The 26,895-nt window shown below is 56.6% G+C and overlaps 1 protein-coding gene across 6 annotated transcripts in view; it reads left to right on the forward strand.

The window, feature by feature from the left end:
* The window catches only part of LOC132008255 (tetraspanin-18), a 178,025-nt gene that overhangs the window by 145,173 nt on the left and 5,957 nt on the right, over nt 1–26,895 (forward strand). For all 6 annotated transcript variants that reach the window (XM_059386785.1, XM_059386790.1, XM_059386788.1 and 3 more), the window contains 6 exons: nt 5,452–5,534; nt 13,314–13,386; nt 15,951–16,145; nt 22,350–22,424; nt 23,588–23,686; nt 24,101–24,283. In XM_059386785.1, the coding sequence (XP_059242768.1) occupies nt 13,324–13,386; nt 15,951–16,145; nt 22,350–22,424; nt 23,588–23,686; nt 24,101–24,283 (615 nt within the window). In that variant the 5' untranslated portion in view covers nt 5,452–5,534; nt 13,314–13,323. The remainder of the gene's footprint in view (nt 1–5,451; nt 5,535–13,313; nt 13,387–15,950; nt 16,146–22,349; nt 22,425–23,587; nt 23,687–24,100; nt 24,284–26,895) is intronic.

Here is a 26,895-nt window from a genome sequence, read left to right on the forward strand (position 1 = left end):
CCAGACAGCACGGGATACACTAGAAAACTGAGAGGAGAGGCTGTTCCCCCAACACTTCTTCCTGTGGGTGCCCCTCAGGAAGCAAGCCTGGCTAGGATGCTGGGCCTGTAGGCCTCCTCCTGGTCTCTGTGTAGACTCTGCTCCTTGAAAGCGACCGGAGGGCTGGTGGGGTAGGGGTGGGGGACGGGGCGCCTGGGAGGCCCAGAGCACCCGCGCCTGACCAGGGGACACTGACCACTCTCCTAGATCTCCATCGCAGATCTCTGGGGGAAGCAGGAAAGATGTGGCCTCCCCGCCGCCCCCCCCCCCGCCCCCACCAAGCTGCAGGCTCTCTCCAAAGGCAGAATTTAATTCCAGATCATTAAAATCTCTTGGCTGCTCCCTCCTTGGAAGGCTGGCTTTCTTCCTCATTTCTTGGAACCTACACCATCTCTCAGAACCCAAGTGTCCCTGTCACCGTCCCGCAACGATGTCCCCTGGGGCCTGGGAGCCTTGCTGTTTGCTTGGAATGCCCTCTCATTTCCTCCTCCTGCCTCCCTTTCCCCAGATCCCAGGGCAGGCTGTCAGGGAACCTTTCCCCGGGGCTCAGGGAGGCCCAAGGACAGCGCAGGACTTTGGGAGGAGGGCTGGCTTTGGTACTTGTCCTGCCCTTGTTCCTCCCAGCCCTTGGGCTCTGGTGTCCTAAGGCCAAATCCTGTGGCTGGCACACTGAATGACCACTCTTCTCTGCTCACGCCCAGGTTCAAAATGGTTGCCTTGTTTTTAGCCCCTTGACTGTGGCAAGTGAAAGTCTCTGCAGGAGGGTGCACACCTTTGTCCCCAGAGGCCTTTGCAAACAGGCCGTTGGAGCACCAAGGCAGGAAGATGGACCCATTGTCCTGTGTCTGGCATGACCCCTTCTGTGGCTTCAGTCCAGCCCAGATCCATGGAGGGAATGGAAAGTGTGCATTGTGGCAAAGGTTACTATGGGCCTCAGCAGGCCCAAAGTCCCTAGGGCCACACCTCCGGAAGACAGCCAGGGCAGAAGGACAAGGAATCCTGCTTTGTCTGTCCTAACCCTTCTTCCAACCTACTGTGTGACTTTGGACCATTGAGATTACTTCTCTGAGCCTCAGTTTCTTTGCTGGTGGAGCTGAAATGCCCATCTCCTGGGTGATGGGGGGATTCACTCACGTGGCATGCGCTGTGTCCTTTCAGGAGCCAAATGAATTCAGGTGTCAGTCTTGGGAGGCTGCCTGGGGTCGGGGAAGAGCGGTGGACTTAAAATCAGGAGCTCCTGCTTCCAGCTGTGCTGTGTGACTTTGGGCAAGACCCTGGACCTCTCTGGGCCTCAGCATCCACTGAGAAAAGAGGCAGTTGGAGGTCACCCTCACTGAGGCACTTCCTTCTTTGAAGAGTCTCTGATGGAAACAGCCCCATGGGGGTTCTGGGATAGGGGAAAGGGTTGAGCAGGGATCAAGCACCCAGGCCTAACTCAATTCACACCTTAGACATGGGGCCTTCCCAGACCCTGTGGATCAGAGGCTCTGTCCCCTCGACATCCAGGATTCTGTGAGTCTGGGGAACAGGGGAGGCTGGCTGTCTTCTGGGACCCCACTGCATCCCTGGAAGGCTGTGCCTGGTTAACCTTCATGGCGCCGCCCCCAGGAGCCTAATTAGATTTGAGCCCCCGCTCAGCTGTGTCCATGTCCCCGTGTCTGTGCCATCACTAGGCACGCCAGGATTTCGTGCCAATTGCTTGTTTATGAGACTGTCTGTCTTGGGAGGAGGCCCAGCGGGCCTAGCTAGCGAGCAAATAACTCCCCCCCCCACCCCCCTTATCCTTGAACCTGATGGCAAGAATCATTTTTCTCCTGACAAGCCTCTGCCCCGTGCGTGTCCTGATGAAGGAAACAAACATAGGTCTCAGAGTCTGGCAAATCTCGGATCGGTTCTGGCTCCGGGAACTTTCTAGCCCCGAGGTGCCTTGGTCTCTCAGGCTGTGAAGGGGCATAACGGTGGCATCATCTATTTTGCAGCGCCTTTTGTGGGATCGAGTAGGATTGCTCTAGGTAAACATCCGTGACCCAGTGCCTTATCAGGGCCCGGTGCTCCCTGGACCCTGGCCTCCCCAGCTCCGAACGCCCTCTCCAGCCCCACCGTTGCTTCTTAGGGGGGCCCAAAACACTTGGTTGGGATGGCTGTTAACATTCCTCTCTGAGCGTGGGGTTGTGACCAGGCACTAGATTTGAGTCAGCCCTTGCGGAAGGAAAGCCACTGGTGTCTGTGCCTGGGACCACGCCCAGGGCTGGCACTAGCGGGGTCCTGCCATGCAGGAAGGAAGGAACTGGGTGTGCAGCCACCAAAGTGCTTTCAGCTCCATCATCCCCCCTCCCCCCACCCTCCCACCCCACCCCCGCCAACCAGCAACTCTGAAAACCCCCATCTTGCAGGTGAGGAGACGATTGCTGAGGAGGCAGACTGGCCCAGGTCTCGCAGCTTGGCGGGGCAGAGCCCTACTGGGGGGAAGCTAGGTTGCTGCAGGTGTGATGGCTCCAGGGGGACACTGAGGCTCTGCCCTGGCCCACAGCGCCTCACCTGGCCAGGGCTCTTGCAAGAGTCTTCTGGGCTCTCTAACCCACCCCATACCGGCATTTTGCTTCCTCCCATGAGGCTTCTCCATTGCTCATGTCCACTTGCCTCCTTCTTTCTCTCTTTCCAGAAATTATGCCCGGGGGGGCCGAGGGCAGTGAGAGTAAAAGGAGTGATTTATGAACTGAGCTGTTCTCCTTAATCAGAGGATCCCTCCCAGGCCTGCACTGTGCAGATGGGATGGAGCCGCCATCCCAGGCGGTAGGAGGGGCAAGGTTAATAAAGCTGTCTGGCCCAGGCAGGGGCCTGCACAGGAGAACCCCGCGGCACTGCTGCGTGACCTCACCCGTCTCTGCCCCTCTCTGGGCCTCAGGGCTCCCATCTGTCAAGAGGTGGCGGGATTGGGTCATCCCCCTGGGGCCTCCAGCTGGCACAGGGAACAATGCTGGCTGGCTCCCTGGGAGTCTGCCTGGTTGCCTGATTCAGGACAGAGCAGCCCCAGATTGGAAATTCTGAAGCCCAAGGCGTAGCTCTTCCTCTTTCGGGTGCCCTCTCCAGGGGCTGGTGTCTTGTCGGGAGCTCTGGTCTGGAGTCCAGCGGCTTATGCCTGAATCGTGGCCATGTCTGGCTGGCCATGGGAACAAACTCAGGCCAGTTCGTACCATTCTCTCAATCTGCCTCGTATGGAACACGGGATAGTAGCGGCGCCGACCTCATAGGCATGGAGCATGCAGGGGAACAGAGGAGAAGTACTTAGCAGACGCTGCTACGTGGTTAGCACACCGCACTGTGAGTTACCGTTAGAGCCAATTACCGCAAATTGTAGCGGAGTTTGGAGCCACTTGGGGGAAAGATGTTTATAGCCATCCCAACCAGACCGTTTGCCACAGTTCTCACCTATGCCCACCTCCACTGATGACTCCACTTACTTCTGATTTATGATGGTGCTAGTAATACCAGCTCCCCATGGGAAGAGTGCTCGGAGGTTTCCAAGGGTTTTTGTATCATATCAGTCAATTTCACAAGCTTCATATCACGAATTTTTTTTTTAAGATGTATTTATTTATTTGAGAGAGAAAGCATGAGCAGGGGGGAGGGGCAAAGGAAGAGGGAGAGAGAGAGAGAGAGACTCCACTCTGAGCGCAGAGCCAGACTCAGGGCTCGATCCCAGGACTCTTGAGATCATGACCTGAGCTGAAACCAAGAGTCAGATGCTTAACGGACTGCCCCCTGGTTGCCCCCATATCATGAATGCTTACAACCCCCTTTGAAATCAAGAATCACAGATTTCAGAGAAGAGCCTGGCATCTCAGGGAGGGTCAGTGACTTTCTGAAGGTCTCCAGGGAGCCAGCTGAGGCAGGTGCCGTCCCAGCTGTGGTGGCACACATGTGGCAGGCATCCCTCAGCCACCCTTTGCCAGCATCCCCTCGTGCAGCTCTTTGCTGGGTCAGGAAACAAGTCAGGCACCGGGCTTTGGGCTGGGGGAGCAAGAGGGGCAAAGACAGATGGGAGGCTCTTCAGGGCAGTCGGAACCGCAAAGAGGGGTGAGCCCATTTCAGACCAGGAGCCACCATACAATGGGGCAGGGAAAACCCATGACAAGGAGGCAGGGCTTCCTCTTGGGAAACAGCCGTGCCTGTGGGATCCTTGTTTTCAGGTGTCATGAGCGCCCAGCGAGCTCACATGTGACCTGTAGCCCAAAGTTCTGGGGCAGATCCAGAGGCAGGCAGGTGACAAGTCTGCCATGTGGGTGTGTTTGAGCCAAATCAAGGTACCGGCTCCCAGGGCATCCACAAGCTGTCAGGAGGGAGGGAGGTCCCTGCTGGCCTCTGCCTGGCCTCACCTCCATGCTTCCTGGAGACTTGCTCCCCTGGGCCGCCCCTTCCCTGAGAACCACTCTTCCGCCCTGCTGCCCCTAGTGGAATGGAGTTACACCCGTGGACAGTTAGTCTCCCTAGTTAGTTCCCAGCCCTATTGTCTTCCCTTTGTTTGTCTCCTCTAATTTCTTCCACCGCCCGACACAGAGGGCGAGCTTACTGGCGTCTCCAGTCCCAAACACCACCAACCGTGGGGGCTCACACATGTCCCCGTTCCTAACATGGCACCCAGCACACAGTAGGTGCTCAAATGTGTCTCCTGAGCTGGTACAGGTGTGGATGGAGAGGAGTCTTTCGTCCACCAGCCCTCCGCTGATGTGAACGGGAAGGGATCTCAACGGGCCCCCGAGACCCCCAAGTCTCCCCCAACCCCCGCCATGAGAATGCCCCTTGCCACCCAAGTTCCACAGCCTCACTTTTCCAGGCCATGGGATACTCCTAGGTGTGGCTGGACACGAGCCTCCATCTGGCCCATTTGGACAACTGAGAGCAACCCTTATTTCCACTGCTGCGGTCTGGCTCCGGCCAGAAGGCTAAGTCCTCTGTGAGCCCGAAGCAACGCTTTCCGGCATCTGCTTTTCTCCCCCAGGAGCCAGGATTTCTGGGGCAGGGGGGTTTGCGGAACACACCCCTGCTGGCACTCTCTGCTGGGGCCTCCCCACAGGTGCCCAGGTGACGTCCAGGTGTGTGGGTCACCACGCCCGCTTGTCCTCCTAGTGCCTTGGCCGCATGCGGTGTGTCAGTGCAGACCGAGCCTGTGCCAGACGCTGAAAGTGTCTTAAAGCTGTGGTTCCCCCTCTGGGCCGAGGGCAGGCACCCCGCGCAGGCCTCCCCAGCTGGAGTGGGCCCAGATGCCAAGAGCTTTTCATTAGCGCTAATGGACCCAGATTAGCAAGACACTTGCCCTGTGTGCCTCCTTAGGGCAGGTTTTCATAAACAGCTTCTAGAACGTGGCTGCTCCTTACTGACTTCCTATAGTAATTGAATATCTTCCCCTTCTAGGACAAGCTGGGCCAATAAAAGAACACACAAGAGCCCCTCTGACCGGGAGATTCTGTCCTGCTGACGCCCAAAGCGCTGCCCAGGTAAGAAGACAGCCCTGGCGCCCCGCTCTCCCTGTGTACCGCTGCCCTGTCCCCTGACAATGCCCTGCCTCGTCCTCAGCTCTTTCTCAGTCTGTCTTGGCCCACGTCACCGCCTGCCGTCTGCCTTTCTCTGTCTCTCCCTCTCTTTCTGACCGCTCTTTGTTTCTCTGATTTGCAAGATCTGCGCTGTTTTCTGTCTCAGTTTCTCTTTTCCCACTATTCACCCATTCAGACGTCTGAATGGCGGACCCACTGTGTGCCAGGCACTGCTCAGGATGTTAGAAATCAGGCGGTGGATGAACCAAGTCCCCGTCTTCAAGGAGCATGAGTTCTAACAAGGGGATACTCATGCTACCGAGATCAGCAAGCACAGGACTGAGCCAGGAGCGCTTTCCCAGGGCCCTGACCTGGCCTTTGTAGACCGGGGCGCTTGGCTCACATCCATCGCTAACTGGTCTGCTGACTTGGCCACACCCTCTTTCCATTTCTCAGCCTCTTTTCTTGCTTCCAAAGTGAGGGGAGCCGACTGGTCAGAGCTGCACTACCAGCTCATGACTAAGAACTTCTGTTAGGGAAATGAAAAGTTTCACTTAAATCCCCTTAAAGCTCTGAGCCACCTGGTTTCATTGTACGAGAAATGGTCACTTGTGTCTGGGGTCACGTTGTACGATGAAACACTCGTCTGTGAGCCCAGAGCCGTCACTAGGCCAGGAGAGGGTACACCATAACAGGAGCCTTGAGACCATGAGATCCAGGACAGCAAGCCCCCCATGCCCACCCCCATGCTCACCCTGGGGCGGGACCCCTGCGTGGAAGGGCAGCTGGGACCGCAGCTCCTCGCCCACTCCCCTGCACGTGGGGAGTTGAACGCACACGAAGCAGATTCTGCCTAAAACATCGACTCCCACAATTCATCCCTCTGGGACCCAAGACATAAAAGGATTTTCTCTAGCAAACAGTGCCGCCTTTACCAGTCATTTCCTGGGTATACACTGCAGTTTTTCTTGCATTTTTGTACGGCAAAGTCATACATAGCGGGGGGCCAGAACTTCTGAACAACCCAAGAAGTAGGGTCCCCACCCTGGGCTGGTTTAATTGCCCCCCAAACCCAAGCTCCTTGCCCCTTGAGGCAGCCGGTGCCGAGCAGATGGTTTCTGAGTGTTTATTCGCAATCCTGAAAATAGCTTTAGGAAATTGTTAGTCTCGGGGAATCCCGTTTGAGAACCGCTCTCCCCACTCAGAAATCCTCCTCCGTATCTGAGTCCTCTCTTGTCCTTCTGTGGGGAACTTGGCCTGTGTATTGGTGTCTGGGAGAGTAGGAGGGAGAGGAGCCGCCTCGGTGGGGGGTTGGGGGGCAGGGAAGGAAGAACGGACAGAGCCATTGAGTGCCAGGCGTGGTGCCAGGAGCTCTGCGTCTGTGCCCGTTCAATCTTCGGTGCAGACGATTTCCTGAGGAGGCCAGCATTCCTGGCCCCATTTCACAGATGTGAAAGGAAAGACCCAGAGAAGCTCTGTGCTTGTCCAAGGCTGTGAGGCTGGAAAGTGAAAGGGCCAGGCTCCCCACCAGGTCCCTGTCACCTCCAGGGATTTGAGGAAACCCCAGTGGGCCTTTCACCCCCGGCCCTAGGGAGGGTGTATCTTCTCCCTTCAGCAGAGAGACCTCCCTTGCTCCTTCATAAGTGCCTTTGAACATCATTTCTGAGAAACAGCTAAGCCCTTGGACCTCATAGTTTCACGATTCTTCCCAGCTCACCTTCCGGAGACTGTCTCTGTCCCCACCCTGGGCTGTGATTCGCTTAACTTCCAAAGGCATTGTGGGTGACTGGAGCTCTCACAGGACCCAGGCAGGTACCAGGGGTTCCCGTCCCTCTTGTCCTGCTAGTTGGCTCAGGAGATGTGTCCCACACTCAGAAACGCCTGGTGGCAGGTGGAACTGACAGGCATCGGTCTTGTGATTTCACCCTGGCGGTGGCTAATGACCCAGAAGGCTGATTGCCCTGGACAGGGAGAAATGAGGTGGCCTTGGAGGTATGAAGACAGGCTTGAATCGTGGAGAAGAGTAGGTGAAGGGGGCAAGGGAATTAGCACTTATCGAAAATGATGATGAAGACAGACATGGGTTCAAATCCTGACTCAGACACTCAGGCACTTCTGTGCTGGGTGACATGAGTCACACAGTGTGGATGAGTGATGGCACCTCTCTGAGCCTCAATCTCCTCACCTGATAAGTGGAGATGACATTACCTCTATCCTGGAACTTTAGGAGGATTGAGATTGTGCCTATCCGTTGGCCCATGGTAAGAATTTAATATCCGCCCGCTGATAACTGGCTGTTCTAGCATCAGCTGTCATTTTACTGAGCCCTGCGCTCTGTATTTTCCATGCATCGCATGGAAACCATCATTTTTATACTAATTCTAAAGACAAAGAAATGCAGATGTATACGGTTTAGGAACTTGCCCCCCGCCACCAGCTAGGCTTGGTGGGGTGGGATTCAATCCCTGGTCAGGCCCCAACACCCTCTCTGCACTCACACCCCTCACCCTGGAGTGGAAACTTGGCCTCTGGATCTCCCTCATCCCTCTGGCTCCCATCATCTCTTTTTTTCTACCTGCTCACCTCTGAGGTTGTCAGAGGCTCTTCTTCCCAGGAGACACACTCCCTTTACTACATATGTCTAGGAGCCCAGCACGCCGCAAGCTACCCATTAGATGTAATCTGTAACGAGCGCGGTACGTAATAAATATAGGTAGCCCGTTTATGAGCTGCCATATTTATTATGCCCCTTAATTGCTACAAAGCCAGAGCCAGTCAAAGCCAGGCCCTGCCATGGAGAGCAGCTTTGCCTCAGTGGGTTGAGGAGGGGTCTGCTAGAGCCTGGACCCCTGCAGACACCCAGCGCCTTAGTCAGGCTGTCCCTTCTGCCTTCCAGAGGCCCATCCAGTTCAAGTTCAAACCTGATGGAAGGAACTGACAAGTCGTGAAACTGCTCCATCATTTTGCAGAGGGAGATGCTGAGGCCAGAGAGAGGAAGTGACTTGCAGGGTAGGAGGCTCGGGCTCTGGACTCCCAGTCCAGTGCTCCTTCTGCCCTTCTCTCTATCTGAAAGCTGCCCCCAGAGCCAGGTGGAGCACAGGATGTGGAGTGAGCTGAGCGGCGTGCTTACAAGCCCTGGGATATTGGGCAGGGTGCTTGGCTTCCCTGAGCCTCGGTGTTCTCATCTGTACAAGGGACAGTGCTTCTCACTTTGTGGGAACATTGAAAGAGTCTAGGCACGCACTCTGTGGAGCTGGCACATGAGAGTGCTGAGTCTCAGCAGACGTGTGGAGTTGGGTCAGTCTGATACCAAAGGAAGAGGGGGGTCGGAATGCAGGACCTAGGGTTTAGGGCACTGTCCTGGGGTCCTGAGCTCAGAGAGTCCCGTATACCTGCTGGGTTGGTGTGACCGTGGGAAGAGCTGTCCACCCTGCTCCAGGCCAGCAAGGCACTGACTTCTCACCACATGCTGCGATGTGGGCCCTTGATGTCCATTCTTGCAGGCGGGGAAACTGAGACTCCCAGAGTTTGGGTCATTTAGCAAAGACACAGTGGTAGAAAGATGAAGAACCAAGATCGGAGCCCAGGTGTGTTCAACTCCAAAGCCTATGCTCAGAACCACGATGTTTAAATTCAGGTGACATGCTGTTTCTAGAAGGCTGGAGATGGGGCACCGCTGTAGGTGAGCCTGGAGATGGCCTCCTGGGGAGCTGCCCTGGAGGCAGAGAGCCTGAGCTGAGGGCTGATGGAGGAGACAGAGATCACCACAGTTAAGGATGAGGGTCAAGATGGTCAAGTACAGGTGGGCCCCGGCGCAGACCAATCGGAAGACAGGCTGGCTCTACAGCTGGCCAGCCAGATCTGGGGGTCCCCAAGGAATCTCAGCCCTCCCACTACCCGCTGGGAGGGTGGGTCCCAGGACAAAGGAAGGGCCAGGTCTTCCTGATCCTGCCTATCGGGAGATCTGGAGAGAAAGACAGGCCAATGGGGCATCAGAAGGAGCCACGTGGGGACTGTGCTCACTCTGGAGGGCACAGCAGAGAGAGGAAAGGAGGAAGCTGGGAGCCCCCCTGCTTGTGCGGATCCTCATGCCCCCCTCCTTCTAACTGCTGGAGGGGTCGGAGGACACAAAGACGCGCTACCCACAAAGCCCTTAGCCTCGCACCAGGCTTCCTGCCCAGGCTGTTTAATTAACATTCGCTATGTGGCCAGGTTTTGTGCAATCCAGACCACGTACCAATCCCTGCTGCGCCCCAGGAGGAGGACACAGCTGCCATCCCACGCCTCCAGGCTGGTGACGTAATGCCACACAGCGTGTGTGTGTGTGTGTGTGTGTGTGTGTGTGTGTGTGTGTGTGTGTGGAGGGGGCAGCGGTGGAGATCAGCAGAGGCCGTGGGAGCTCCTGGGAAGGCAGGGACAGGCCTGGGGGGAGGGGGCGCTGTCAGGGCAGGAGGTGATGCCTTGAGGGATGAACAGGGATTAGGTGGGAAGGGAGGAGCAGAAGGGATTAGCTTGAGTGGAGGCACTAAGTGAGCTCCGGGGACTGTCCTTTGATGTTGGCGATGGGGCAAGGAGAACAAAAAGGTGGCTGTGGGGGTCTTGGAGGACCTCGCTGTCCACAGGTAGGGGGCGGCTGGTCTCCTGGAGAGCCTAGGCGGTTCGCGGGGGACATGATGTGGCTGGACATGCCTTGCTGAAAGGCCCCTCTGGGATCACTGGCTGGAATGGGTGTGGCTGGAAGTAGGGAGACCAGGCCTGGGCCGAGGCCACATGTGGGTGAGAGAGAGGAGGTGGGAGCAGAGAGGCTGGGGGCGCTTGAAACATCCCTGGGATGGAGTGGGTGGGGTCACCAGATTCTAGCTTTGGAGGCAGATGGCACTTCATGAAGTCAGGCTACAGCTCAGTGAAGGAAAGAAGCATCACACACACACACACGCACACACACACACACACACATATGCATGCCCTCCATCCTTTGTTCTTCCAAATTAGACGGCCTGGGTTAAAATCTCAACCTCCCCACTCACCAGCTGCAGCCTTGGGCAAGTTGCCTAGCCTCTCCCTGCCTCAGTTTTCTTCTCTAGAAAATGGGGATGATGATTGTACTAATCTCGTAGGTTGTTGTGAGTTCATACGTGTCTAGTGTGGAGGATGGGGCCCTACACCTACTAAATGCTCATGTCCTTATTCCCAGGGGTGGCGACCAGCCGGGTGACCCCAGGTGACCCCAGGAACCCTGTGTTCCCCTTCTCTCACCTGATCTAAGAAAAGCCCTTGGGCCAGGCACTTTGGAAGCCCAAAGGCTTCAAGCCTGGATCCCTCGGCTCAGGGTCACTGCCTGATTTTCTCTTGGAGCGGTCTTGGGTTCGTCATGGTGTCTCCTGATGCATTGGGTTCTGCCACCCGATAAAATAAGAAAGCGCATCTGGCTCGGAAGTTCTAGGCCCTGCCTCAGTGTCCCCTGCTCGGCTCTGGCCTCAATCGGACACGATCAGCTGAGCAGAGCAGCTGGCAGGAGCTGGGCAACGAAAGGAGGGAAGCCTTTGGGCCCCAGAGCCCTTGCCTGCCTGACCCAGCACCTTCCTCGTGGACTCCCAGGTGCCTAAAGTGGTGCCATGGCCACTGCCCAGCCAAGGTCAATGCTTGGCTCACCAGCAAAAACCACAAGGAGAGGAGATGAGAGGCACCAGCCTTTTCTGCACACCCTTCCCCAACGGCAGGGTCTGCCTCTGCTTTTCTCTGCATGGATTCAAATGTACTTTTTTTTTTTTATATATAATTCTCTCTTTTTTTTTTTAAAGATTTATTTATTTATTTATTTGACAGAGATCACAAGTAGGCAGAGAGGCAGGAAGAGAGGCAGGCAGAGAGAGAGGAGGAAGCAGGCTCCCTGCCGAGCAGAGAGCCCGATGTGGGACTCGATCCCAGGACCCTGAGATCATGACCTGAGCTGAAGGCAGCGGCTTAACCCACTGAGCCACCCAGGCGCCCCTCAAATGTACTTTTTAAAAATCTGCTTGCCTCGACCAAAGTGCCACGTGGGGCTGGTCCTGTCATCACCAAGTGCAGTGAGCTAGGAATGCAGGAGACGAGTGTAGCTCCATCTATGAGGCTTTCCTTGCTGGGAGGGCATCGGGTTATGGTCTGGGATTGGCAGAGGGCAGATTTGCTGAGCCTGCTGTGTCCCAGGCACTGTGCATGGGCTTCGGTGTCAGATCTTAGCATTGCTTCCTGCACGCTCTGTAACCGATAATCACATACACCTTGCCAGGCTGACCTGAAAATTTGCCATAACCAGTGCCCACACCTCATTGGCCGTTAGGAGATTTAAATGAGATCATAGGTGGAAAGCACTCAGCACAATATTAGCACACAGCAGGTGCTCCCCAAATGGAGATTATGATGGTATAGATTAATCCTAATAAGCCTGGCGACAACCAGGGTAAGCAGGACTTATCAGGCTTACTTGTGGGCAAGGCACACTGAGCCCAGTTCTCTCCAGAGGGAGGATGGAAAACCGTGGAAAGAAACAAAGTGCCATCTTCCCCCACATTTCACACCACCCAACACGTACTCCCAGAACCCTTTGCACCACGTCCTGTCCTAGAAGGGCAGACCACCTTCCAGGGTCTTCTGGAGCGGGACTCAGAACAAGCTGAGCTGCAGCCGTGCCCCTTACCAGCTGGGGGAGGTTGGCCTGGGTATTTTCAACTCCTGTGGACCTCAGACCCCTGTCCCAATTCACTCCCCTATCCTTGAGATTCGGCTGGGAGGAAGCTTCTCTTATTAATCCCCCGGGGGCCGTCATGAAGAAAGTATGGCAATACGGACTACTGAATATGGACGTGACTATGGGCTTGAAGTCTGACTCGTGAGAGCAGATGCTGCCTGCTTCCCCCGGGGATGCGGAAGGGCTGCATCTTGTTGGTTTCAGGCTCCGGCGCCTGGCACACAGTCGATGCACAGTAAATGCTGGCTGAACGGAATCATATGCAGTGACTCACTACTGGGGGCAGACTTTTAGGCAGAGACGGGGAAGGCTCCTTAGGGAGGTGAGATGCCGTAGGTCTCAGGACAGAGATAGTCAGGGCATGAGGAGGGCTTGGCCTCAGGAAGAGGGCTTGGACCCCTTGGTAGGCGCTCACCCCCCTCTTTTCCCCTGTGACACCCCTCCACTGGCCCCGTGGAACAGCCCCAGATCGTCCTGCAGGCTGGAGGCTGTGTGGGGAGGCAGGAAGTTTATGAGGCCCGGATTCTGATCTGGCTCCATGGCCTCAGCAAGTTCCTAAAAGCTCTCAGCCTGAGGGAAGGCTCTCCTCTGCCATCAGGCCGGGTCTCAAGGCAGACCTCCTGGATGCTTGGCACCTGCTAGACGCCGTTCTAAGTGTGCCACAGCTTTATCTCCATGAACCTTCGCGATTCGGCTAGGAGGAGGCTTCTCTTTTTAATCTCCTTCCTCAGGTTGGAAAGAGCAAGCTCCAGAGGGGTAGAGTGATTTGCCCAAAACCACACAGCAAATGACTGGAGGAATTAGGCTTGAACCCAGGCGGGGTGGCTTCCACTCCTTAGGAGTGAGCTTCTCACTCCTAACTCTGGTCCCACGAGGTAAAGAGCTACCTCCCAGAGAGTAAACACTGGCCACAGGGGCAGGGCTGACCACTCAGAACCCCTGGGGATAGGGGCCAGGGCTCTTCCCAGGTGGGGTCTCCCAGCAGGGAAACTGAGGCGCTTGCTCTTTTGCAGGTAGAACACCATGGAAGGCGACTGTTTGAGCTGCATGAAGTATTTGATGTTCGTCTTCAATTTCTTCATATTTGTAAGTATTGCTGGAACGTGCCCAGGGTCCCCTGAGGCCTCTGCTGGGCGGGCAGAACAGATCGTGGCTTAGAAATAGTCACACTGGGCAGAGTCCTGGGGGCAGGACAGGGGCCAGTGCCAGAAGCAAATGGACCCGGCCAGCCAGAATTTCCTGGACGAGAGGCCCCCAGTGGCGCCTGCCCCACTCTGAAGAGCCCATGGTCACAGAGAGATGTTTGGTACAGCCCCTGGGATGGTTCAGGCCCTCTGACAAAAGGGTAGGAGCCTTTGTCCTGGCGGCTGCCTCAGGATCAGACCCCTGGTGGAGAGTTGGGAAGAAGCAGGGAATGGAGAAGAAGGCAGCTGAGACAGCCCCCCTCAACCCTGAGACAGCCCCCCTCAACCCTGAGCCCCAGGGCAGCTGCGGGCCTCAGAGTGGACTGTCCGAGCTGCTGTGACCCACCGCCCCCCCCCACCCCCGTGTAATCTGAAACCTCTCTGGGGCTGGGAGCAGCCAGGGTTCAAAGCCAGCTCTGCATCTTACCAGCTGTGTGATCAGAAACACATTTCACCTCTCTGAACCTCAGTATCTTCATCCCTTCATTACCTACCTCAACAGGTTTTTTTGAAAATTAAGCAAGATCCGTTTAGGAAGTGCCTGGAATGTGCCAGCACTCTCTAGCATAGCTCCATCGGCATCCAGCGTATGGATTCGGTACTGGAAAGCCCAGAGACTCTGAGCTGCTCAGAGGGCCAGCCCAGCGCCCTGCAGCCCAGCCCACCTGCTGGCAGCAGCCTACCCCCCACTCCCGCAGGCTCTGCTTGGGCCCCTGGCCTCTCCCAGGAGCAAAGCCACACTCCTGGAGTCTTAAGCCAACCCCCCATCCCAGCTCTCCTGACCCCACCTCAACCTTTGACCTTAATGCAGCCAGGTCGTGGGTGAGTAAAAGTCCTCTGATGCCCTCCAGGCCAGGGTCGCTGGGAACGAGAGGTCCTTTCTGGTCACGAGTGACTCTCTCTGCCTCTCTTCTCTCTCTTCCTTCTGTTTTTTTCATGCATCCCAGCAACTCTCGTGGAGTCCTTCCCTTGCCCATAATCCTGAAGCACAGGGAGCCTTCCAGATGTGAATTCCAGACCCAGCTTCCAAGCTGGCTGGCCCTGGGCAAGGCTGAGGGTCCCCACCAGAAATGGGGCTGTATCTCCTCAGGCAGTTCAGTCTGTGTCCTTGAAGCAGCACACAATTGTTGAACCCCCAAACCTTAAGAGCAACGAGCAGGAAGGCAACTTTTATCAGAGCATTTGTAAGGGACGGAGGAGAAAGGTGAGACCCGGCACAGGGCGACCGTTGGGCACTGTGTAATCAGCAGTCCCTGTGGGCCTTCCCTTTCTCCCCACCCAGTGATGGGTCTTTCCAGCCTCTCCTTCACTCCCCTGCTCTGACCCCTGTACTAAAAATATTGTCTCCTGCTCCAAGACCCAAGCTGTGCAGTTCCGCTCGCCAGCCTGCGGACCCCTCTCAACCACCCAGAGCTCACTAGTTTGCTCTTAGCCACAGCCTGGCATTGCTGGCGCGTGCCTCTGGGGGACCTCTGGGGGACCTCTGGGGGCCTCTGGTCCTCCCACCACACAGGGATTTCAGATACTTCACCCCATTCAAAACCCGATGAGGCCAAACTGTTCTCTTGTAACAGATCTGCTTCCAGTTCTTGTCTGTCCCTAAGGAAAATGGAACGGATGTTTACTGAAACTTGCTAAGAACATTGCTATCCACACTGGCCTTTCTTCCTTGGTGTCACCTTAGGCAGGGTGGAGTTTGTATCTTCTTCTACCCCTGAGGAAGCTAAGGCTCAGAGAGGCTAAACCACTTACCCAAGGTCACACAGCTGGCAAGAGACACCACCCTTTCTCTGGACTAAGCTGCCTCTCTCCAAAGATGAGTAAGGCCTGGAGGGATGGGCCGTAGACACAAAGATGTAAACAAGAAGGCTTTCAAGGAGCTGTTTTGAGTGTGGTGAGCCCATGCTGATGAGAGCTCCTGTTGAGGACAAAGGGGCCAGCTCCTGTCCACGTTTTGCCCAGCCCCTAGCATGGTAGAGGCCTCAGAGGGTGTGCTGTGGACTTTGTGTCAGAGAAGCCTGGGATTCAGTGCTGGCTCTGCCGTGAACTTGCTGTGTGACCTTGAGCAAGTCACGGGCCCCCTCTGGCGCTTAGTGTGGAATCAGAGGCTTGCACTAGTGACCTCATTATCCTGCAGTGCTGACATTTAAGGAGACTCTAAAAGTGGCAAATAAACTCCCCGGAACATGAACCCCAGCAGCCCACAATGTGGCGTGGATCAGATGTTGGGTTTAGAGGATGCCCTTAAGATCTGGGTAACCCTGAAAATGCAAAACAGTGAAAAGCATTGCTTGGACACTGGTCTCTGGCAAATCAGGTTTCTGCCCAGTTCTCTGGGGCTCCTAGGGGCTCCCTGGCACATCATAGGGCCTCACGCAGGGGGGAACGGTGTGCATGTGGAGTGCCTAACCACCCCCCCCACCCTGTCTGCCTCTTCTCCCCACTCCTGACCCACCCTGGGAGCAGCTGGGCGGGGCCTGCCTGCTGGGCATCGGCATCTGGGTCATGGTGGACCCCACCGGCTTCCGGGAGATCGTGGCCGCCAACCCCCTGCTTATCACGGGCGCCTACATCCTCCTGGCCATGGGCGGCCTGCTTTTCCTGCTGGGCTTCCTGGGCTGCTGCGGGGCCGTCCGCGAGAACAAGTGTCTGCTGCTGTTCGTGAGTAGCCCACCCTCACCCCATCGATGGGTGCCCCGGGGCAGAGTGGGGGGGCTGTATCTACACTGCAGAGACTCAGCCGTCACACTTTAGGTAGGCAGTCCTCTGGGAGTGTCCCTGGTGGACAGGCATGGGGGGGTGGGGCAGAGGGATGAGAGGGCGGCAGGCGGGCCTGGGTTTCAGTGTGCGTCCTGCTCTGTCCCCTACCTGGTGATGGGGCTTGGGTCTGGTTTCTTAGCTTCCCTGAGCTTTGGTGAATTCACTTGCTAAACAAGGGACAGCTTAGCTGGCACCAAATGAGGCCACTGGTGGGTGGTCTGTTTCTCTGGCCTTCCATATTCCCATGGGCTGTGTCTTTGGGGCTCTGCCTACTTTCCTGGCCTTGGTGGATGGGTCTCCCGCCCCAGTAGAGGGCCTGTGGGCGCCCAGGGCTTGGAGAGCTTCTAGTTGGAGCCCAGTCCCGCTACAGGGCCAGGGGAACACAGCGCGTTTCAGGAAGTGTGTGGGGGCGGGACAGGGTGCGGGTGCTCCTTGTGGGTGAGTGGGGGGAGGGGGAGGGAGTTAGGTGATCAGGAAGGCGGGCTGGTCAGCTGGTCAGCGGGAGGACAATGTGTCTGTTCCTGGGGCTTTGGGAACTGGAGATCTGGAACCATGCACCCTCCCCACTCTCCTACAGATTAGAGCAGTCTGTACGGCCTCCATTCATGTCACAGTGAGTTTCCCCACATCCCAGGCAGGAAGTGAAATCAGCTGTGAGATGTGTGACTCTGGAACCCCTGTCCCTTTTGGCCTTCAGCGGCCTGAATACTGCAAACTTTGCATTTGGAGAGAAACAAAGAAACCTGTGGGCGCCCCCTGGCGGAACGCCCTCTCTAGCGCCCCCCCCCCCCTCCCCAGAGCCCACGGAGGCTTGGGAGCCCGTGGGGACTTTAATAGGAGCTGGCATGTGGGTCCCACGTCATGCCAGTCCCTCTTCTTCCCGCTTCCCCTCAGCTCTGCTACCCCCCGCATCTCATCCCTGAAGCCAAGACAGGAGGGCGAGTCCGGGCACTGCGCTGGGAGCAGGCTGGGGGGGTCTCAAAATTCATCCCCATAAACAGGCAGCTTCTGAGCCGGCCACTAGATGGGCACATCGGTCCCTGTGGAGAAGACCGAGACCCAGGGACCAGCTGAGGTTCCCTCCAGCCCCCCCAAGGGACAGCTGAGTCCCGGCTGTGGCCAGGGCCCCGCCCTTAAGGCAGCCCCTTCTTCTGCCACCTTCTCCGTCTTCCCTTTTCTCTCTGTTAGTCTCGAGGTCTAGGAGATCCACCTACGTTCATCCTTTTCTTTTCTTGCTCTTTCTCTACCTCTGTCTCTCTGCCTCTTATCTCCTGCTTTCTATTCCTGTTGCCTCTCCTTACCCCTCTCCTGAGCTCTCCTCGTCTCTGCCCCTCTCTCCCTACTCCCCCCTGTCCTCTCCCCTCGCCTTTGTCCCTCTCCTCACCTCTCTGAAGCCCAGCGCCTATTAGACTGAGATCTCAGGGTGAGTCACAGACGGGGGACTCTTGGACCCACGTCCCCCGTGTCTCAAGCCTTAAACAGACTCACATGTCTGAAATTCACCTAGAATTATGTGCAAAATATTACGTTAGAGCCTTGTGTGTGTGTGTATGTGTGTGTCTATATGTGTGTATATGTTGTGTGAGCATGTATGTTTCTAAAGGGGAGAGATGCCACGACTTCTGGAAGGTTTTCAAAAAGACTCACGACTTCAAAAAATAAGAAGAACCACTTCTCTATTCTGACCTGGACTGGCCGCGTGGTGGTCCCCGCTGAAGAGGGGCACCAAGTCCCACCCCTCGTGGCTGCCAGGGGCCTTCAAGAAGCCTGGCAGCGCTGCTCCTCAGCCTTCGGGCAGGAAGGGAGGACTAGTCATGAACAGGACCTAGAGGGAGTGACTTTGGCCAGCTGGGCCGATAGGAAGAGCTGGGGTGGGGGTAACAGAGCATGCCCTCCCCTGCCCCCGCTCTGAGGCTGAAACCCCAGGGCCCCACCACCCTCAGCCTAATGACCACATCACCTAATGATCAATTTTTCTAAAGGTACAGTTTCCAAACGCTCCCTTCGATCAATTTTACACCCTTTTCACATACAATAGGACAATCTCAGCCTGTAATGGGCATTTTGTGGCATCCCTTTCTCATGGTTGCTTGCCTAGGAGTCGTTCACAGCATGTTTTTAATCTATTTATTTGAAGATTCAAAACAATTTTTTTTTTTAATATTTTGATGACCAAGACGCTAGGTCAGAAAGGAGAAGAGCAAAATGAGATGTGTGTCCTTAGAAGAGGTAAATGAGCTGAATGACACAAAAAGGATGTAAATTTGGTAAACATTTATTAGAAATGAGAACTGAAACTAGATGTGCCCATGGGCAGATAGGCTAGAAAAGTCTGGAAATGTTTGCGGGAGGAGGCAAAATCGCAGTTTCCGTCCCTTCGTTAATTTTTCCATCCAAAGCAAAATGGTGAACATTTGAGGTTCGGGAATTACTGGCAAATGTGTCCTTAGGCAAATGGGTGAGGCGAGATTAACTCAAAACTCCTGGGAAAGGCCCTGCCTCATGAGGGGAAGTCCAGGAAGGCCAGGGGTGTCAGGACAAGCCCTGTGGCCGGATCCAGGGGGAGCCCCTCCAGATAACCAGCAGCAACCCTGATAAGCAAGAGGAAGTCATTTCCTGGGGAGAAGGCCAGAGGGCAGAAGTGGCATCTAGAGCTTGGGGAAACCCTACTCCAGGAGGGGACAATGGCGATGGCAATGGAGATTTGCAGCCCCCCCACCTCGGGAGAGCCCTCCTTTCTCCTTCAGTGAGTTACTAGGCTCATTCTTGAATTTCATCTCAGGAATCATGAACCTCGGCTCAACGTAAGCTGCATGCTGATGGGGACCACATCTGCCTTGTGTAAATGAGTTTGCTAGGACCTAGCATAGCGCCTGGTACACAGTAGGTGCTCAATGAGTAGCCCTGGAATAAAGGGACAGAGAGGAGGTGGTCTTAGAGGCGTGGTAAGGGCATGGGCTTTGGAGTCAGAAACGTCTAGATTCTATTCTCTGCTCTGCTCCTTCCTGGCTGTGTGACCTGAGGGCAGTTACTTAACCTCTCTGAACCTAGGTTCCTCTTGTCTAAAATGGAGATGATGCTACCGCTTTCCCAGCCACAGTGTTGTGATCACGGCTCAAGGAGAAAATGTGTATCTTGCTTAACTCTGTTCCCAGCACAGGCAAGCACCTGACAAATGTGAAACTGAAAGTATTGGGTTGGTCCACGGGAAACCCTACAGGCCATCGGAAAGTCTTCAGACCTGGAGGCTCTTACGGGTCTATGTGCTACGCACTCTGGGTCCTAGGTTACCCCCAGGTAACCGGAGGGGTTGGTGGTAACCATGACGGCTTCACCAGGCTGCCCAGAGCACCTCGGGAAAGGAGCCTTGGACTGTCCTCGGCACCTCAGTGGTGGTGAACTCTCAGTAGGGCTGGCGGGCATTAATGTCTCAGGACTTGGCTGCACCAGCACTCGCCCTTGGGAAAGCTGCGCCTGCCTCTTGGTTCTGAACCCCCTCTGAGTGGATCTCTGCTGCGCCGGCCTCGGCCTTGTGCAAAGCCCCCAGCCGCACCGTCCGGGAGGGCCTCACACTCCCGGGACGCTGAGCATGCGGCATGCACATGGCCTAGGCTCTGGCTCATCCGCACTTTCTAACCATCTCAGCTGTGATCCGTAGCCAGAGCCAGCTCCGTCGCCTCGCTGAGGATGGAAACCATTTCCAGGGCTGCTCTTTGTGAGCCTGGGAACTGCCAGTGACTCCACCAAGAGGGCAAGGGCAGGGAGGAGGTCCCGTGGAGGCCATGTAAGACAGGGCCGGCACCCATCCAGCACCAACCACACTGAAGGGCCAGGAGGCCTGCTTGGGGCCTTTCACTGTCTTGGGGATGAGAGCCGGCAGACTCTCGTGGAAGTGGGGTTGGTAGGGTTGGCAGAATGGACAGTGGGAGTCCGATGGGGCCGGGGATGGGGGGCAGCCTGCCCCGGGCACAGGAGCCCCTCTGGGACTTTCCCCTCCGGGTGGGGACTCAGCCCCCAGCAGACCCCCTAGGGCTCAGAAGAGTCAATCCCTCAGGCCAGCCCTGAACGTGCTTTCAGGCAGAGAGAGAAAAGGCAGGACAGATTGCCAGATTAAGAGGAAAAGTTTTGCTCTGGCATCTTCGGGCTGCCCACCATTGGAATAGTCATTCCCTTCTCTGGCTTGTTTCCTCCAGTGTGGGAGCTAAAGAGAAAGGCCATGGGATGGGCATCGGCTTCTAGAACCGACCAAGCGTCTGTAAGCCAGAGCCCACGTGGGCGGCAACTTGACCAGTGAGCCCCCTGCCGAAGGAGACCATTAGGGACAAGGAGTGAAGCCGTCCTTCTTGGGGTGGGACATTTAAAAACAAATGAAGCCATTGACAGGTCTCAGGACTGTTTTCTCTTCCCACCCTGGATAGACCATCTAGAAATCCATCCCAAGGCTCTCTGTCTGCAGCCCAAGCAGTTCGGAGAAACCCCAGGGCCTGCGCAGGGCAGCCGCTGTTAGAGCTGCAAAGTCAGGAGGGAACACGACTGGGGTCTTCCTGGGATGAGGATGAAGCGACAGAAACCTTCTTCCTCCTGGAAGAGATGCGATCCAGGGGAGGGGTACCAGGAGCTTGCCAGCAGCAACGGGTGTCTGTGGGGAAGCCAGCACTGAGCGAACGCCTGACAGCCGCCGGGCCCTCTGGGGCTCCCATGGGAGCTGGCTTCCGCGGTCCTTCTACACTTGGAGGAGCCTCAACGACAAGCTTTGCTCAACTTCTCACGACAGACAGAAAGTTGCATACCCCTTATTTCAGGATTCCCCATGATGATCCCAGGAGCAGATGTGAGCATCCCCATTTTACTGACAAGGAAACTGAGGCTCAAAGGAGTTTTCCTGATTATCCCAAGCCACATGAAGGGAGGCAAGGAAGCTGAGTTGTCCTGACACTGAGGGCAGGACTCCCGCCTCCTTCCAGCCCCTGCACATCTCAGGGCAGCCAGGCCATGGGGGCTGGGAGGGTGTGCAGGACCTTTGGGCGGTGGGGATCTGGTCCTCTGCTGGTGGTCTCCAGGTGGGTTGACAGCTCCGGGTTGGCCACAGACCGGAAATGCCGAGGGCTCCTCGACGCAGAGTAATGAAGAAAAAGTCATCTCGTTCCTTCTGCCCATGGCTCTCAGCCAAAGCAGTGCCCACACTGACCATGGTCTGCAATGTGGCGGAGAACAAGGTCATTAGGGTGAGCGGGTCAGTCCGGGATCATTTGTCCATCTGGCAGCCGTGTACCAATACCTTCGCTGGCAGGCATGGGGAATGCTTCTGTTCGTGATATTGGGGGGGTGGGGGTGCAGCTGCTGCTGGACAGGCATCTCTGGGGGGCACTGTGATGTGGGGGACCCCAGGAATGGCTTCCCACCCGGCAAGGGGCTAGGCTGAGCCTGGTCTGGAAAATGAGGAGCTGGTGGACGAGGAAGGGTGGAGCTTTCCTGGAAGAGGGGTGGCCGCCAGACAGGAGGCATCATGGACAATTTGGAGAACATCAAGAAGTGCAGAGAGGGGTCTGTTAGATTTCAGACTCCAGCGCCTGGGTTTCCCGATGTTCATGGGCCTGTCACTTCCCCTCCCGTCTTGCTCCTTTATTGTGCCTGAAGGTCAACATCAATTCCTCACTGCTCATGGAAAGGAGAGGTGGCCAGGCAGGGAGAGGCGGCGCTGGGGGAACGGGGGCTGGGGAGCCAGTCTGGGGTCTCCAAGGAACTCCAGATTTCCATGAGGAGAGGGCCCAAACAGGTCAACTTCAGTCACCTTCCAGGGCTACGAGGTGATGTTGTCCAGGCTGAACACTGCACAAGGGGCATCGTGGAAGGGGTGCCATTTGCCTGGAAGCCATATTTGTTTGTGTACTCTTTCCTATTTGTATTATAAGCTTGCTGACTCTGACGATGACTTGTTGGTAGGCTGCTTATGAAAAGATGTCTGAGGTAGGGCAGTGAGGGTCCCTCGTCTCATGAAATTGGTACATTGGGTCAACTGCGTGACGGATGGGCAGGGGCATCAGCGAGCAGTCGCCTGCCCCCTTCCCACCACCTTCGGGGCTCACAAACCTCTTCTCTTCACAGTTCTTCCTGTTTATCCTCATCATCTTTTTGGCGGAGCTCTCAGCGGCCATCCTGGCCTTCATCTTCAGGGAAAATGTAAGTGTGGGCCTCCCGTTGCCCCGGCCTCCCTTGGGGGCCAGCCCCTCCCCTCCTCAGACAGGGTTTCACAGAGTCGGTAGCCTCTCAGCCAGCAATTCCGGCTCAAATCATGACCCACCACCTCAGAGACCCTCTTCCTGCGAGGGTGTTTCCAGAAGGTAGAATCAGAAGGTCCTTTAGAGTCTCTGCTCTTCCAAAGCACCTGATACAACCCACACCTGATTCTGGAGTCTTCCATCCCACACCATGCCCGGCAATAGTCGTTTGGCAGAGGCTAGTTGGCGAGGCTGTCCCCAGGCCCTGGGGGTATGTGACGTGCAGGAGGACAGAGCAGGGCCCTCTCGGTTGAGGTCCCGGCCAGTATGCAGTTTGGGCAACTTGCCCTCACCAGCCGCCTTTTTCCAGGAGCTCCAACCACCCAGGGCACCAGCCCGTCCCGAGTCTATAGGAGCCAGGCATGGTGGGGGGTGCCTGGAAGCAGGAAGGGGAGGGAAAGAGGGGTGAGGGGTCCAGACATACAAGCTGGTCCGAAGGAGCAGGAAGGCAAGCCAGGGACAGAGGGGAAGAGGCAGCCACTCTGTGTGCCGGGAATGGAGCCTTCCAGATGGGCACCACATGGGGCCTGGTCCTCTCACCACAGCAGGGAGGATAGAAGGGAGGACCGTGGTGAGGCCCGAAGAGAATATGTGGAGGGCGGGAGCGCCTTCCCAAGACCTTTGGAAACCAGATCTGCAGACTCCCTTCTTCAGGGCCAGGGACCTGGGGCATACCTGTGGCTCTGAGGAACTGCTCAGAGGGGAGGGAGTGGGGGAGGGGCAAGCCCCCCACCCTGGATAAACCCTGCTTCTGAGAAGAGCTGCAGGGTGGAGAGAGCTTCTGGGCTCGCTGCCCAGAGGTGGGTGTGTTGACTTCCTATTCTAGCTGGTGATCCGAGGAATCCCAGTGATGGGGGGGGGGGGCATACGCCCTGGAGTGGGGACTCAGGAGCCACCCCAAGGTAGTGGCTTGGGAGAATCCCCGACCCTGGGGCCCTGAGGCCTTGCCTCCTCTCCAGAAGCAGCTAGCTGAAGAGACCAGGCCAGGGTCTCTTGGGGTGCCCCAAGCTGCTGGTAGAGAGGGAGTGGGGGGATCTTAATCCCCCCCTCTGCCTCTCCCTCCAGCTCACCCGTGAGTTCTTCACCAAGGAGCTCACCAAGCACTACCAGGGCAACAACGACACAGATGTCTTCTCTGCCACCTGGAACTCAGTCATGATCACGGTGAGTGGCGCCCCCAGGGATGCCATGAGCATTCAAAGCCATGATGCCAGGCACAGCGAACGTCCCGCCTCCAGAGCCCACTTGGCTCATGGACCTGTACCAGATATCACTCACTGATCAGGGCTGGGCAATGAGCCCAGCCTGGGCCTTGCAGTCGTCATCCATGCAGCATTCTGGGCCGTCATTGTCACCATCACCCCCCATTTTACACAGAAGGGCACTGGAGGCTCAGAGAGGTTAAGTACCTTTCCCGGGGTCACACAGGAGCAGCAGACAGAGTCAGCCCCTAGCTGAGTCTTGACTCTGCTCCTTGCCTTATGAGAGTCTCGGGGGAGGCTGTCTGGCCACCTCTGCCCCCTGGGCCCAGCTCCTACCACCTCCCCTCCCAGACTCTTCCCTTCGCTGTCCTCCTAGTTTGGCTGCTGTGGCGTCAACGGGCCCGAAGACTTCCGGTTTGCATCAGTTTTCCGACTGCTGACTCTGGACAGTGACGAGGTGCCCGAGGCCTGCTGTCGAAGAGAACCGCAGACTCGGGATGGGGTCCTGCTGAGCAGGGAGGAGTGTCTGCTGGGAAGGGACCTGTTCCTGAACAAGCAGGTACCAGGCCCTGCTCCCCCAGGCAGGGGGCCTTGGATGGCCAGTGCTGGGTGGAGGGTGGGGGGGAGATGCTGGCACGGGGCCCTGGAGCACCCCAGCCATCGCCTGGAGAGGTGGGTCACCGTAGGTGACTCCTCAGTGGGGCCAGGAAGCCCCTGGGATCCAGCCAAAGTAGAAGGATCAGTGCAGCAGATGAGGCTGCGCTGGCCCAGCCGGAGGAGTGGGCCTTTGGTCTGGGGCTGAAGGGGAGCTGAGACTCCGCTGTGTTCCAGGCGGGGGTCTCCCTGAGCTTCTGACAGTGCTGGTTGGGGGCCCAAACTGAATTACAGAGAGGGGGCTCCTTAGATCTTATTTTGGGGGAAGCTCACCTTCTGTGCCATATAGAAGCCCCTTCTGACCCCCAGGGGGCAAGGTTCCCCTCCAAGGTCAGGGAAACTATCAGACTCTTTGCATCTCTTGCCACCCGAGGACTTTATCTGGGTCCTGGGAGGAATGCCTTTTCCTTCTTGCACGTGCCATCTCTGGGGGACACACGGCACCTGGTTTGCCCCCCGTCCCACCCCCGCTGTGAGACAAATTGTGCCCTTGTACTTGGTGCCTCCTTCCCACAGAGGGGAACACGTGGGTGTGGGTGTGAGAGACCAGGCAGGGGGAGTCAGGGGGAGAACAACGATGAGCCCAGAACACGCCCCACACCCCTCCCTTGATTGGGCTTCTCTTGAGGCTCTCCTGGGAGACTTCCAGATGCAGGGGACACAGCAGGAGGCGGGAGACAAGGGGCTCACGTTCTGTTGAAGGAAGCTCATGCTAACCAAGGAGCAAACTAGAAGTAATTTCACATGGTCATGATCACGAAAAAAAAGAAAACCAGATGCCAAGCTGGAAGGGACTGGGATGGGGGCCACAGGGCAGGCCTCGGAGAGCCCCATGGCGGGGGGGGGGGCACATGCTCAGGCCTGCCCCTGGCCCTCTGATGACGTCTTTCCAGCTTCAGCTTGGAACTTAGCACCCCTCCCCCCGCACATGTGGTGTCAGACGACGACATTCAGGGGCCCTGGGATCAGGCCATGTGAGCTCGGGGCAGGGAAGGCCACCAAGGGGCTTGGGTCTCAGCCTCCCAGAGAGGCTCCAGGACAAGGAGGGGAGGCAGGGGAGGGCTCAGGCTTTGAGGTCCAGCAGGCCTGGACCGCGACACCCTTTCTGGACCTCTGCTTCCTCATACCATCGCAGAGCCAGCTGGCTGTCCTCTTTGGAAAGGTGGCGTGATGCCATCGCCACCAGGGAAAAGCAGCACTTCCTACTTCCCCAGCAGCGAGGCCAGGGGACCAGGCAGTGGCCAAGGAGAGGCGAGCAGAAGTGGTACAAGGGTACCACTTGTGTCCTGTCCTTAAAGCCCTGGGTTTGTCCCTCCTCCTTTGCCCCAGGACCTGGCCAAGGAGGGTGTCCCCCTAGGATGTCAGAGTGTTATGAGAGGAGTCTGGGCCACGGACAGCTCCACAAAACACATGGACCACCTCAGCTTCCTACAAAAGGCAAAGGAACATCTAGCTTGTCTAAGGCCCTGCTGTTTGGGATGCCCGGCGCCCAGAGCCAAACCAATGTCCTGAGGCCACCTGTGGATTGTTCTGGAAGGCTCCTCATGGGCCCTGTTCCTGTAGAGTCTCACCCTCGTAAGCTTCCTATTTCTGGGCTCATCCTCGATGATGACACCCCCTTCCGTCTCCCGGGCATGACTTTGGAATCCGAGCTCCTTGGGAAGGTCCCTGTGCAGCTGCCTGAGTTCTTCGTGGTGCTTCTGTTCCTCATGAGATCCTTTTCTGGAATCCTTTTCTCCTTGGCATCTCCATCACAATCTTGAATCAGTAAGCAAAAGTCTGAATGCAAGGACACCAAAGCCCACCTCAAGGGGCTCGTGCAGATGCCCTCTGTGTTTCACACATAGCAAGAATTCTGGAAGGCAATGGCTTTCCCCATTACATCGGTAGCTTTGTCCTGTCTGTCAAAGCCTGGCCTCCATGATCTTTGTGGACTTTCCTTGGTGGCAAAACGGCTGCCATGGCTCCAGACATCCCACCCATGTTTAAGACAGAGAGAAGGGAAAGTGTGGCACCACTGTCTTTCCCAGAAAGCCCCAGTGGACATCTGTATAGACCTGGATAGCCAGGACTCGGTTCCATGGCCACCAAGGGCCGAAGCAGAAGGCACTCCTCTGTGGATGTTGAGTTAGTCCACCACTGTTTACTATTGACCTCTAATGAGCACAAATAAGGAAATCCCTCAAGAAGGTGACCCATGATGAATACTCAGAGTCAAACCCGCCAGAGCAGTTTCTCCGGCTCTTCTCAGCCTTCCCTGGGTCAAGATGGTCACCTGGGCAGGTCAGGGATATGTTTGTTCTCCTGCTGGAAACGAATCAGGGGGTCTCCCAGTAGATGATGACCTTGCTAGAGCTTGAGTCCAGGCCAGAGGGGTGACCACAAATAGGAAACCATCCATATTCCCCATCTCTCTGGGTGATCTTAAGCCCTGTCTCCGCACAGCATCACATTTCTCTCCTTTATCCCCAGTGCTCCCCCACGTGCTCCCTGGCAGGTTGTAAGTGTGGGGGCTGC

This window comes from Mustela nigripes, unplaced genomic scaffold, assembly GCF_022355385.1.
Source record: "Mustela nigripes isolate SB6536 unplaced genomic scaffold, MUSNIG.SB6536 HiC_scaffold_76, whole genome shotgun sequence".
NCBI classification, from domain to species: Eukaryota; Metazoa; Chordata; class Mammalia; order Carnivora; family Mustelidae; genus Mustela; species Mustela nigripes.